This window comes from Corylus avellana, chromosome 7 (assembly GCF_965113065.1).
Source record: "Corylus avellana chromosome 7, dhCorAvel1.hap1.2, whole genome shotgun sequence".
In the NCBI taxonomy this organism is placed as follows: domain Eukaryota; kingdom Viridiplantae; phylum Streptophyta; class Magnoliopsida; order Fagales; family Betulaceae; genus Corylus; species Corylus avellana.
This window is the reverse complement of record NC_142496.1, coordinates 19,232,433-19,245,239: the sequence shown is the minus strand read 5'-3', so window position 1 is coordinate 19,245,239 and position 12,807 is coordinate 19,232,433. Positions and strand designations below refer to the sequence as shown.

The window sequence follows — 12,807 nt, the reverse complement described above, 5'->3', positions numbered from 1 at the left end:
CAAAACATCACATACTAGTGTATCACACTATATTTCACATACATACAGACCAAAATGATACCGTGTTGGTGTTAAACACCAAAATAGCGCTGTTTTGAATGTTATATTATAATTGTTATTAATATAACCGGCTAGCGGTTATCAGCAGTTGGTGGTTGGCGGGGCAGTTTTAACTGCCCCATTTGAACACCCCTAGTAACAATTGAAAATTTGGGGCAATATTATCAATTGGGTAGTTGTTTGAAGGTATATCAACTTTACTATTATATTTATTATGCAGTCTAGAAATATCACATTTTGCTGTTTCTATTTTATTTTATTTTGGGCAAGTAAGCAACTAAGCATATTCATTTTTTTCGAATATTATTTTGGTTCAATTCCTGTCGACCACATTGGCTAACAGAAAGGGACGAAAACTGCCGTTTTTCGGACAATGGAAGAATACGCCGTCGTTTTTTCCCGAAACATTTCTTTTCTTTTCTGTTTTTTTTTTTTTTTCCCTGAGCGAACCCCGAAGTCTTTTTAATCTTTTACGAACTCCCTTCTCGGATTTTATCACCCACCCTTATAATCCAACAAAAACATCCACAAGTCCACACCAAAGCAGCTCACAAGATCTGATCAGATCCATTCAGATCCCCCACTCCCAACATCTCTCTCGAATTCTTTCTTTCTTTCTTTCTCTCTCTCTCTCTCAAAATTCTAACCATTCTCTCTCGTATTGACCAATTCCTATGTATTTCGCCCAATAATTTGATTTTTGCATTTCGAGTCTATGGTTGCAATTCTAGGGTTCCAGAGCCGCCGACGTCCTTTTCTTGATTTCTGCGACAATTGTGGAGTTCTTTTTGGGCAGGGATGAGTATGTTCGTGACCTAGGGTTCGTAAAGGTTTTGCCTTTACCTCCGAGTGCATGAAGATTTGGTGCTGCCTATGCTTTGCCGGAGAAGAAGAGGACGACGAAGAAGAAGTTGGAGAGGAAGATAAAGTGGAGGCCATGAGGGACGGCGTTTTCGGAGATACGGGCAATCCCGAGGGCAGAATCGGAAATGACGAAGACACCGAGCAATTAGGGCCTGCGGCAAACCGGAGCGGGCGTGACGAGCAGCTGAGGCGCTTCGAAGACGCGGTGGTTGCGATGCGTGGTTCTGCGCATTGGGATGGGGCGGCCCGCGCCGGTTCGCTCTTTTCCCGGTTCCGAATCTCGCGGGGCTCTGATGGAGAGGCGAGCTCGGCTTCGGCTGCTGCGGCGCCCACTGGTGTGGAGGATCGTGATCGCGATTCCCACAGTAAGCGCGCCAAGGTTCACTTCGACTTTCAGTGAGTCTCTCACTCTATCACTCTATGTCTTTATGCATACGTGTATCTGTGCGAATTTACGTCGATTTTTGCTTCATTTTTCCCTCGAATTCTGTTCATTTGGTAGCGAATTGCGCTTCTCGAAGGTACTTTCGCATGCCGGTTGCTGATTTGTTCTGGCGGGGAGATTTAGGAGTATATTTTTAACATATTGATGGTATATTCTGAGAGTAGAGTTGGAACAACAGGTGTGAGCTGTGGGGTTTAAAGATTTGCTCTTTATGTTTAAAGATTTGTTCTTCATGTTTTTTTATGTTATTATTGTATGAAATTATATATATTTATATTGGATTTTTTTTTTTTCCTTTCATATAATGCAGGAATCGTCTTTATTTTCTGATGTGGAGATATGCAATGTGCTATCTCTTTCTATAGTACATATATGGTCTTAATTTTACATACATTAGAAAAAGCACGTTTGTGAGTAATTGTGGCTCCTTGTTTATTTGTGAAACTCAAAAAATTAGTCTCACATTGGGGAAATGAATTGCCCACATTGAGTGGTTTGTTTATAAAGATGCTCATAGTTGTTTAGTCGCACATTGGTTCCTAAGTAGGTGAGATTGAGCTTTATAAGTGATTTTGAGGAGCTTCAATTGTAACTTAACTAGTTATTTTGGAGTGATAGTGCAGATATGATGAACTTTCTCTTGGTCATTCTAAATGGTATCAGAATAAACTAGTAACAGCATGTAGCACTAAAGCACCTATGACGTGCGCCTTGCCCTGATGGGGATGTCAAAGATTTGAGTGAGGGACATTGTGATACCCTAGAAAATTAGTCCCATAGTGGGTGGATTGTAAAGATGCTCATAGGTATTAAGTCTCACATTGGTTTCTTATTAAGTGATTGAGTTTTATAAGTGATTATAGGGAACTCCAATTGCAACTTGACTAGACTAGTGCTTTTTCTGGGTCGCTACAATATAAATCCACAATAAAAGTGGATGTTTATGCTCCATAAATTTGTGCTGCTTCTTGAAGTTTCTTCTGCTTAAATAGTCAATTAAGGTCTCACGAGCTGACATTGATGAACTGGATGGCATGCAATAGTAAAGTAAAATCACAATGGTTTCTTAGGTTTTCATTCTTATCTAAAGCTCCGCGGGTGTAATGTAACAAATATTTTTTCATGGGATTACCTATTTTCTAATTACATTGCATTATTCAATTAGGGTTTAATAGAACAAATGTTTAAACCACTCCTCTGTTTCATTCAAATCCATCCCTTTGAAGCTGCTCCCTTTTGGTAGGGCAGTGTTTCAGTCTTGTTTCAATGTATAGTGGATGTACACTCAGCTTGTCATGCATACGTTCTAATAGTGGACTATTGTGTTCTAAACTGGAACAGAACAGAAGCATAACTCTTTTAGCATGCATGAAACTTTTATCTCTTAAGGAAAAAATGCTGGTGAGACTTGAGAAATGTCTGGTTTTAATACCAAGAATAAGCAGTGCATGAATTATTTCAGAAGCGATGTGTAGTTTTAACTTGGAAAGGTTATGTCGAATACTTATGATCAAAACCTTTTATTGCAGTGACTATCATTTTGCAACTGCAGTGTCTTCAATTGCGGAAAATTCCACTTCATCTCAAGAAAGAGATTACCATATTAGCCAGGGTTCTAGTCCATCTAAGAATCAGATATTTTATCATACTTTAACCATGACCGATGGTGGTGATAAGAATCTGTCTGAATTTACTGATGGGGATGATGATGATGGACATGAGAGTGACACTCTGAGAACAGAAGATTTAGAAAGTCGGATGGATCTTACGGATGACTTACTCCATATGGTATGCAGTGCCTAAGACTTTTCATGGGGATACTCATCATTTACGTTCTTTCGATATTCTAACTGTTTCATTTTGGATTTTTTTTTTTTTTTTTTTTTTTTTTTTTTCAGGTTTTCTCTTTCTTGGATCACATTAATCTTTGCGGAGCTGCCAGAGTGTGTAAGCAGTGGCGAGCAGCTAGTGCTCACGAAGATTTCTGGAAATGTTTGAATTTTGAGAACCGGAACATATCTATGGAACAATGTGAGTTTTAATATGATAACATACTGCTGCCTTTATTTTTAACCCTTATTACAAAGACTCAATGGCATGAGAAAAGGAATATGGATTTACGAGACTTTCTGAACTTGTGTTTATCTATTTCATTGGTGGGCATTTTTATTTATGGCATTTCATTTGAAAGAAAAGTGGGAATTTCTAACTAAGCCTATACATTTGCAGTTGAGGATATGTGTCGGCGGTATCCAAATGCAACAGAAGTGAATATTTCTGGTGCTCCTGCTATTCATTTGCTTGTTATGAGAGCAGTCTCTTCATTAAGGTGAGAGGCTTATGTGAATGTTTTTTCTGGTAATATTGTGCGATCATGGCTAATATATTTTTCATGCTTATCAGAAATCTTGAGGTTTTGACATTGGGGAGAGGGCAACTAGGTGATACGTTTTTCCATGCTTTAGCGGATTGTTATTTGTTGAAGAGATTGAATGTAAATGATGCTACTCTTGGGAATGGTATTCAAGAAGTACAGATAAACCATGATAGCTTGCGTCATCTTCAACTGACAAAGTGTCGTGTAATGCGTGTATCTGTCAGGTGAAGTAGTTTTATGGTTAAAATCATACTAGTATGTCTGTCAATCAGGCCAGTTTGTGTTAAGATATGGTCTTTGCAGGTGCCCGCAACTTGAAACTATGTCTTTGAAGCGCAGTAACATGGCACAGGCTGTGCTTAATTGCCCTCTTCTGCATGAGCTTGATATAGGCTCTTGCCACAAGCTTTCAGATGCTGCAGTTCGTTCAGCAGCAACTTCATGCCCTCAATTAGAGTCTCTAGACATGTCAAATTGTTCTTGTGTTAGCGATGAAACTCTACGTGAAATAGCCCTCACTTGTGCCAATCTCCATTTTCTTAATGCTTCGTACTGCCCAAACATCTCTCTTGAGGTCAGTTTCTAGAGCTTGTTCATCTTTCTTTCTTTCTTTCTTTCTTTCTTTTTTCTTTTTTTTTTTTTTTTTTGGGTTCTGGAAATATTTTTATACACTTATTTGACATGCTCAATTGCTTTTTCTTAGTCTGTTAGGCTGCCAATGTTGACCGTTCTTAAGCTTCACAGCTGTGAGGGAATCACTTCAGCTTCAATGGCTGCAATATCTCATAGTTACATGTTGGAGGTTTGGATTCCCTTGCTTCAGATATTGTGCTGCCTGGATGTCTGTGCTGCCTGAATAAATAATACTTTCAACATGTCAAAAATGACTTCATAAATTGTTGCAGGTTTTGGAGCTTGACAATTGTAGTTTACTGACTTCTGTGTCCTTGGATCTTCCACGCTTACAGAATATTAGATTAGTACATTGTCGCAAGTATGCTCTGCTGTTCCATCTAATCTTTTCCCTTCCACAAAAAAAGCATTCTCTCTCTCCCTCTCTTACTTTTTTTCCTGGTGGAGATTTTCCTGTTCCATTTTTATTGTTTTAATTATATTTTCTCCTGCAGGTTTGCTGATTTGAATTTACGGAGTACCATGTTATCATCTATAATGGTGTCTAATTGCCCTGCACTCCACCGGATCAACATCACTTCAAACTCACTTCAGGTATGTCGTTGTGAGAAATTTGGTCTTTTCTTGTACTTGGTCACTTACATGAGAACTAGTATTTTAATGAAGCGGTTTCATGAACATGTAGAAATTAGCATTGCAGAAGCAGGAGAACTTAACCACATTGGCATTGCAATGCCAATCTTTGCAAGAAGTGGACCTCACAGATTGTGAATCTTTGACAAATTCAATTTGTGAAGTTTTTAGTGATGGTGGTGGGTGCCCCATGCTGAAGGCATTAGTTCTTGATAACTGCGAGGTTTGTTAATTAGGCCCTTTTTGTTTCTTAAATTTATTATTTTGTTAAATTTACTGAGACCATGTGGTGTGGGCAGTATGAGATTATGCCTTATTGAAGGCCATGGTGTTTTTGCCTGATTTGATTTTATCATTTTTTTTTTCTTAAGTAAGTGCAACAACTCAATCCAAGTACACAAGGAGTATACCAGAGAAAAGCCTAGTTAGAAGTAGAAAAGAGATCTTAAAAAACATGGTTGTTCAAAATACTAAAATTTTGAGGCAGTAGTAAGGTCCCCTCAGTCCTCAAAGCTTCGATTATTTTTTTCCCTCCAAAGACACCACATAATGCAAGGTAGAATCATCTTCCAATCTGCATCAAACTGAAACCTACTCACCTACACTCTCCAACAGGAAAAGAGCTCTACCACACTCCTAAGCAGAACTCAAGACAGCCCTACACGCTGAAGATAATATCCCAAAGGGCACTTGAAATCTTAGAGTGGAATAGAAGATGATCCATCGACTTCCCATTCTTCTTACATATGTAACACCACTAATCCACAATGATATGTCGTTTCCTTAGATTCTCACTGGTGAGGATCTTACCTAATACAACCGATCAAGCAAAGAAAGCCACTTCCAAGAGGACTTTATTCCGCTAAATACTTCCCCAAGGGAAAGGAGTATTATCATGGGGAACAAGAACATTGGCATAAGATCTAGCATCAAACGACCCTCTCCTGAAAGGAATCCAAAGAAGTCTGGCTTCACAACTCTGTCTCACTCTTACCGAATACGAAAGTGAAGAATGAGGTAAAGAGATCCGTCTCCCATCGTGAGCTGCTCTGATAAAATTAATATTCGACCAATGAGAGGCACTAGAAAACTCCGAATGGTCATTGCAACATCCTTAAAACAGGCAATGCTAAACATGTCTGGAAAAGTTGTCCTGATGGATTGATCCCCACACCAAACATTATGGTAGAATCAAATTTTGAAGCCATCCCCCATCTCAAATCTAGTATGGCTGGAAAGCTTCTTCCAACCCCTCCTAAGATTTTTCCAAAGCCTTACCCATACGACCTATAGACCTCATTTGACCGCCACCCACCCCAAGCACAGCCATATTTAGAATCCACCACCACTCTCCATAAGGCCTCTGTCTCATGAACACAATGCCAAAGCCACTTCCCCAAAAGAACCCAGTTGAACACAAGTAAATTCTAAACACCCACCCTCCTTTAGATATCTGAGTACACACCTTAGTCCGGCTCACCAAGTGAAATTGAATTTTTCACCCGTACAATCACATAAAAATTCCTGTTGTAACTTCTCTAGGCGATTAGCCACACCAATTGGAAGGGGGGGAAAGGACATAAAAGTAGGTAGGCAAATTAGATAAAGTGATTTTGATCAATGGAACTCTCCCACCCCCTGATAAGTACATCCTCTTCCATCTTGCCAAATGGTGCTTTACCTTCTCAATAATGTCATCTCAAATAGACTTCTCTTTACACAAAGCTCCCAAGGAAAGACCTAGGTACTTCATAGGCACAGAAGATACCCTGCAGCCGAAAATACTTGCCAGACCTTCGAAATTCATTACATTGCCGACCAAGACTAACTCTGATTTAGCCAGATAATTCCCCACTGCTCTGATTTTGTTCGTCTATTATGATCAATGTTTTGCTCATAGTGCTGTGTTGGTGAATTTTGAAGCTGAAACTTGTTGCTTTGAAGAATTTGTTTAGAAGTTCTCTTTTGTTAACAGTGTTTAGGCATAAGATAAATCCATACCTGCTTGCTTTAAAGTAGATATTGAAAAAAAAATATATTCCTTTTGTGTTTAGAATTGCCATGATTCCTCATCACATTATCAGGAGGAGGCCAATCTAGGTGGTAGGGATTTGAGGATTGGGTTGGGGAAAGGGACCCAGGTGGAAGGGTTTGGCTTGGTGGAATAGTCATTACAATTTTAAGCTTTAGAGTGCTTTATTCTCAAACTATGTTCGCAGAAATATGCACAACCAGTGGCCAATCCTTGATATGATAAAAATTTTATGGTTGAATCTGGCTTATTACTTCCTGATTTCTTGTATGTTTGACATTGCACTGTGCCATCATGGTTTACTATCTGATTGACCTTGTGTTACAATTACTTCTTCTATTAAAGTTACCATGGTTGTATTTGATTTCTCCTTTAATTTAATGTGATGATTTGACTCTGTTCAGAGCTTGACAGCGGTGCGGTTCTGCAGTGCTTCTTTAGTTAGTCTTTCTCTTGTTGGTTGCCGGGCAATCACTGCTCTTGAACTCACTTGCCCCTATCTTGAGCAAGTTTGCTTAGATGGTTGTGATCATCTTGAAAGAGCATCATTTTGTCCTGTAAGTGAGAATGATTGAATAATTGCTTTTTTACTGTTGTATACAGAAATTCTTGACTTCAATGGTCCATCAAGCATTCATGATAACTGAGTTAATAATATTTTGCAACAAGTATGTATTGTTGATACATACTTTAATATATACTTCATGTATTGTTTAAACTTCAAATAAAAAATTTTATACTGTATAATGCCGCCATCTTATATTCTATATTTCAATTTAGTTTTTTGACATGCTTAATTGCTTCTTTTGTGGCATTAACCAATTGGATTAAACATGAATTTTCTTCTTGTTTCTATTAGGTTGGCCTACAGTCGCTGAATCTTGGAATATGTCCAAAACTAAATGTACTCAGTATTGAAGCACCAATTATGGTGTTGCTCGAATTGAAAGGGTGTGGTGTATTATCTGAAGCATCTATTAATTGTCCGCTCTTGACGTCTCTGGACGCTTCCTTTTGCAGGTTAGTCACTTCTATATTTTTGTTGGTGGTCCTTTTTTGGTGCTCAAGCTGACAACTTTGTCTTTTTCACATGCAGCCAACTCAAGGACGATTGCTTGTCTGCAACAACTGCTTCATGCCCACTGATTGAGTCATTGATATTGATGTCATGCCCATCAATTGGCTCTGATGGGCTTTATTCCCTACGCTGCCTTCCGCATCTGACACTGCTTGATTTATCATACACCTTTTTGATGAACTTGCAGCCTGTTTTTGAGTCTTGTTTGCAACTAAAGGTAATTTTCACTATCCAGATATATAAACATTCTATTTCTGACATGAGGCATATTAGCACTTAGCCATAAAACTTTAGGGAAAGGGTATCAAAAAACCACAGAATTATTTGCCAACTAGAAAACACATTAAATCTAAGTTCTAAATCGTAGCAGCCAAAATATCTAACCGTCCACTTGAAATGCATGTTCCTTTGTGAGACTAATAACAAAATCTTTTTTAAATACTCCTAAATTAAAACTTGGCATAATTTGTGTTGATGATAGAGGCCAACCATTTGATGGTCCTCATCTATGAGATTTGTTGGTACAGAACATAGCATGAATGTGTTCTTTTTGATTATATCTTTTTTATAATTTTTGTCCGCTTTTATTGTTTATTCTAAACAGCTAGTCCCATTTAGCTGACTTAGGTGAGCTGAGTACTTGTTTTGTTATTTTTTTCCCCACCCTTTTATGATGGGTGGGGGAGGGTTGGGCTTTACTGAAACTTACTTTTCCTCTCTTCTCATAGGTGTTGAAATTACAAGCATGCAAGTATCTTGCTGACTCATCACTTGAGCCCCTTTACAAGGAAGGTGCTCTACCAGCTCTCCAGGAATTGGACCTTTCTTATGGGACCCTCTGCCAGTCTGCTATAGAAGAACTTCTTGCTTGCTGCACTCACCTTACACATGTGAGCCTGAATGGCTGTGTGAATATGCATGACCTGAATTGGGGTTGTTCTGGTGGTCAGCTTTTTGAGCTGCCTAGTAGTTATACCTCATCTTCCATGTCTTCAACTGAAAATATCAATGAGCCAATTGGGCAGGCCAACCGATTACTGCAGAACCTAAACTGTGTAGGTTGTGCGAATATTAGGAAAGTTTTTATTCCACCGGCAGCACGTTGTTGTCATTTGTCATCGTTAAACCTTTCTCTATCAGCGAATTTGAAGGAAGTTGATCTTGCTTGTTTCAATTTATGCTTCCTTAATTTGAGGTACCCCCTTTTTTTCTTTTTTCTTCTTTTTTATTTTTTTTTTTTATTTTTTTATTTTTTATTCTGGATATGAAGTTTGTTTGTGATCCTGCTGATGTTTTATCCATGCTGATACATATATTTTATTTCTTATGCTATTCAGTAATTGTTGCTCTTTGGAAATATTGAAGCTTGAGTGTCCGAAATTGACTAGTCTCTTTCTTCAGGTATGCATTTTCGCAGTCCATGTTTGAGGCCCTTAATCATTTTCTTGGCATGTAACTTGAAGATATAAAACTTATCTTTACCATTTTCTATTTTTGGATGGAGTTAAATAATGTTGGATGATCACTTTGGAGACTTTTGGATTGGATAACAGGATTTTGTTTTCCTAATTGATACTCTATAGTACCAACATAGTTCGATTTTGTACTTCATTTAATTGCAGTTTTTTACTCTTAGATTAGTGTCCCAATTGGAGAAGTTTTGACATTTGGTAGGTATTAGAGAGCCCCTAACTTGATATATGGTCAACTACTTTTGAGGAATTTCCTCTACTGACTTAGACTGCTGGATTTGTATGTTCCGTTGATGTAGAAGTAATTTCCGTACATGGCATTTGTTGATGGGACTTGATCACAATGCAGGCTTATATTCTTTTCTTCCTTTTCCTACATGGAAAAGGTGTGTTCTTTTAGAGTTGGTGCATGTAGATGCCCCAAATTGCTTCCATTTAATGCCTATTTCCTGACTTTTTTTTGGAATTGGGGTTTTGTTAGTCTTGCAACATTGATGAAGTAGCGGTTGAAGCTGCCATATCAAAATGTAGCATGCTGGAGACTCTTGATGTCCGCTTTTGTCCAAAGGTGAGAAGAGCAATCTCTCTCTCTTCTCTCTCCCTCCCTTGAATGGTTCCCCATAATAAAAAATAAAAATTTTAAAAAGCCAATCCATCCCTAGATCCTTGTTTGTTTTTTATTTTTTGTATCACATGAATTATTTTATCATTGCATCTTTATGGGGGTGTTCACTTGTGAGTGACAGGTATGCTCAATGAGCATGGGGAGGTTACGTGCGGCATGCCCTAGTTTGAAGCGTATCTTCAGCAGCCTATCACCTTCATGATGTAATAGAATCCTTTGTTCCATTTTCCAGTATTCACTTTTGACTTCAGGCGGTAACACCAGCTTGGTAATTGATCTTGTGATTTGCTCCCCTTGTAATGTAAATGGTCATCTTTCTTTTTGATTGGTGTTCGTTTCGGTATAAAGCTACTTCATTTAGCTGTCTTAATGTAGCAATAGAATAAGTAATTTTGTCTTGTATTAATTGTTTTGTTTGATATTAAATGTTCTTCGTAGATTCAACCGCCATCGCCATCTCCATCAATTTTCTATTTGTTGGCCAGTAAATGGCCAGCTATTTTGTTGTCAGTGTTTGGCTATGGATGTAATTCTTGTGCCTCAGTCTTATGTAAGGATACAATAAGATGTCTTTTTGTAAATTAATTAATATTGTTGATATTAATTTTTTTTTTTTTTTTTCTTTCTCTGGATCCAATGAAATTCAGTTTACTGTTCTTATTTGGTCCAAAGCAATTTCCAGCTGTTGGAATTTACTTGGGTTTGGTCTTTTTGGTAGTTTTGAATTTTGACCAGAGAAATGCGACTCACAAAGTAGTTCGCTCCACCAACATTTGCGGATACCGTTATTTGCGCTTCTTTTTGCACGCATCTCAATTAACTTTAATTCAAAATTAATGGTACAGATACGAGGCAGCCACAAAAGGTATGTATCTATCTATCTAAAGTCATGCTTCTTTCTTCACTTTTTTCCTAGTATTTGTCTATTTATATGTGCGACCAGGAAAATGTGGGGGACAGAAAGTTGTCCTTTGAAACCTATAGGAGTTGAATTCCACGCCGAAAGCCCAAGTTACTGATCTCACTTTACACTAGCTGTTTTAAGTGGCTTTTTTATTTATTTTAGTAAGAAAATAATTATAAAGAAAAAAAAAATCACTCGATGTAAAATGGGTGTGATGTGATAAATAGATATAAAGACTAGCATTATTGATAATTTTTTTTTTTTTTTTTTTTTTTTGGTTAAGTAAGCTTTTTAGTGTGGCCGTGTCATGGATTATGTCTACACAGCTATAGGGTTTGCAAACCGCATACTATTGGTTCATTCTAGTTCTTGATTAATCCTAAAATATTAGTGCAACTTTAAATAGGTTTTGATTAAGTAGCTCATTATGTCCAACATAGGCCCCAGGCTGCGATGCGTTCTGACAACTAGATGTGTTTCAAACTTTCTCTTAGGGCCCATCGGCTTGCCCGTCATTTGTAGGCCCAAGAGTAAATTATCACACAGATACCTGTTCTATTATCATCGTCCAATGTCTACCCAACACGTTGAAGTCCTAGATTCTCAAAACCATTTCCCATTTTCTAAACCTTTCTTTGTAAAACTAATATCGTCAATAGAAAACATCAGCAGAGCCCTAAGACTCAACATGACCACAAAATTACACGGATTAGGAAAAAAATGCCCCTAAACATAATTAATTATACATTCAAGTCCGCATCACCAAGTCAAAAAGTACATGATAAAATGCCGGTAGATTTAGTCCGACTATGCATGAAGTCACGTCACCCTACAGCCTTGAGTTGGATCAAAATTTAGTGATCGAGTCAGAAATGCCCTTTCTGGCTTCTGCTTTCGTCGGAGTCAAAAGCATCAGAAAACTTCTGATGCCACCTTAATGAAGGTATTTCTAAGCTGACACCAACTTTGAAAAGTCGGTCGGAATTGGGCTAGGCTTAATAGGCTTTTTTTATGAGTTGGATTTTTTTGGGCTTCGTTGGAAAAGATAGATCTCTTCTTCGTCGAAAATGAAAAACTCTTCGACCAAGAAGTGATCTTGGTCTCTTCATCTTTGACGATGAAAAACAAATAACACATCCTCTTTCGAAAGGTCAATGGAGAAGAATGTTCTTTGTCTTCAGTTGAAGGTGAAAATTTGTTCGTCTTCAAAGACAAAGAACAAATAATAGATTCAAGTTCTTTGGCGGTGAACTTGCGTGTTTGTCCTCCCCTCTTCTATCCCTCTTTCCTCTCTCACCATGCTGCTTCTCAGCGGTAATTTCTTTTCTCCGGTTATTTCCACCTCTTTTGAGGTCTTATCTATCGCCTTGTGCGATTCATCCAATCTCATCCAAAAATCACAAGTCCAGCATAACCTCCGACGCTCCACCGCCCCCTCCAAGCCACGGCAATGGTTTTTTTGTTTGGATTTGTCATGGGTCTCCGATCTGGTTTCTTTGAAGCTCAATTTGTCATCCTCCGGCAGCCCCGCTTCTCCACCTTCGTCTCCGGCATCATCTCTTCCCACTGTTGCCTTTCGCTCAACCTTCCGGCCACCTTGAGCCTCCACGACTTCGCCATCTCTGCTTCTGTTGTTGCTTATTTTTGGATTTGGAGATTTTTTCCTTCTTTTTAATTTTATGCT

At 38.3% G+C, this 12,807-nt stretch overlaps 1 protein-coding gene across 1 annotated transcript; it reads left to right on the top strand.

Annotated features, from left to right (window-relative positions):
• The first annotated feature begins 550 nt into the window (after positions 1-550).
• SLOMO (F-box family protein) lies at positions 551-10,823 on the top strand. The gene is made up of 17 exons (XM_059597525.2): positions 551-1,320; positions 2,899-3,157; positions 3,268-3,400; positions 3,599-3,698; positions 3,773-3,970; positions 4,050-4,320; positions 4,450-4,548; positions 4,652-4,740; positions 4,874-4,973; positions 5,065-5,235; positions 7,449-7,601; positions 7,904-8,064; positions 8,141-8,339; positions 8,851-9,317; positions 9,460-9,523; positions 10,076-10,162; positions 10,341-10,823. Exons 1-17 carry the CDS (start codon positions 914-916, stop codon positions 10,419-10,421), a joined length of 3,039 nt encoding a protein of 1,012 aa, XP_059453508.1. The 5' UTR covers positions 551-913; the 3' UTR covers positions 10,422-10,823.
• The last annotated feature ends 1,984 nt before the right edge of the window (positions 10,824-12,807 follow it).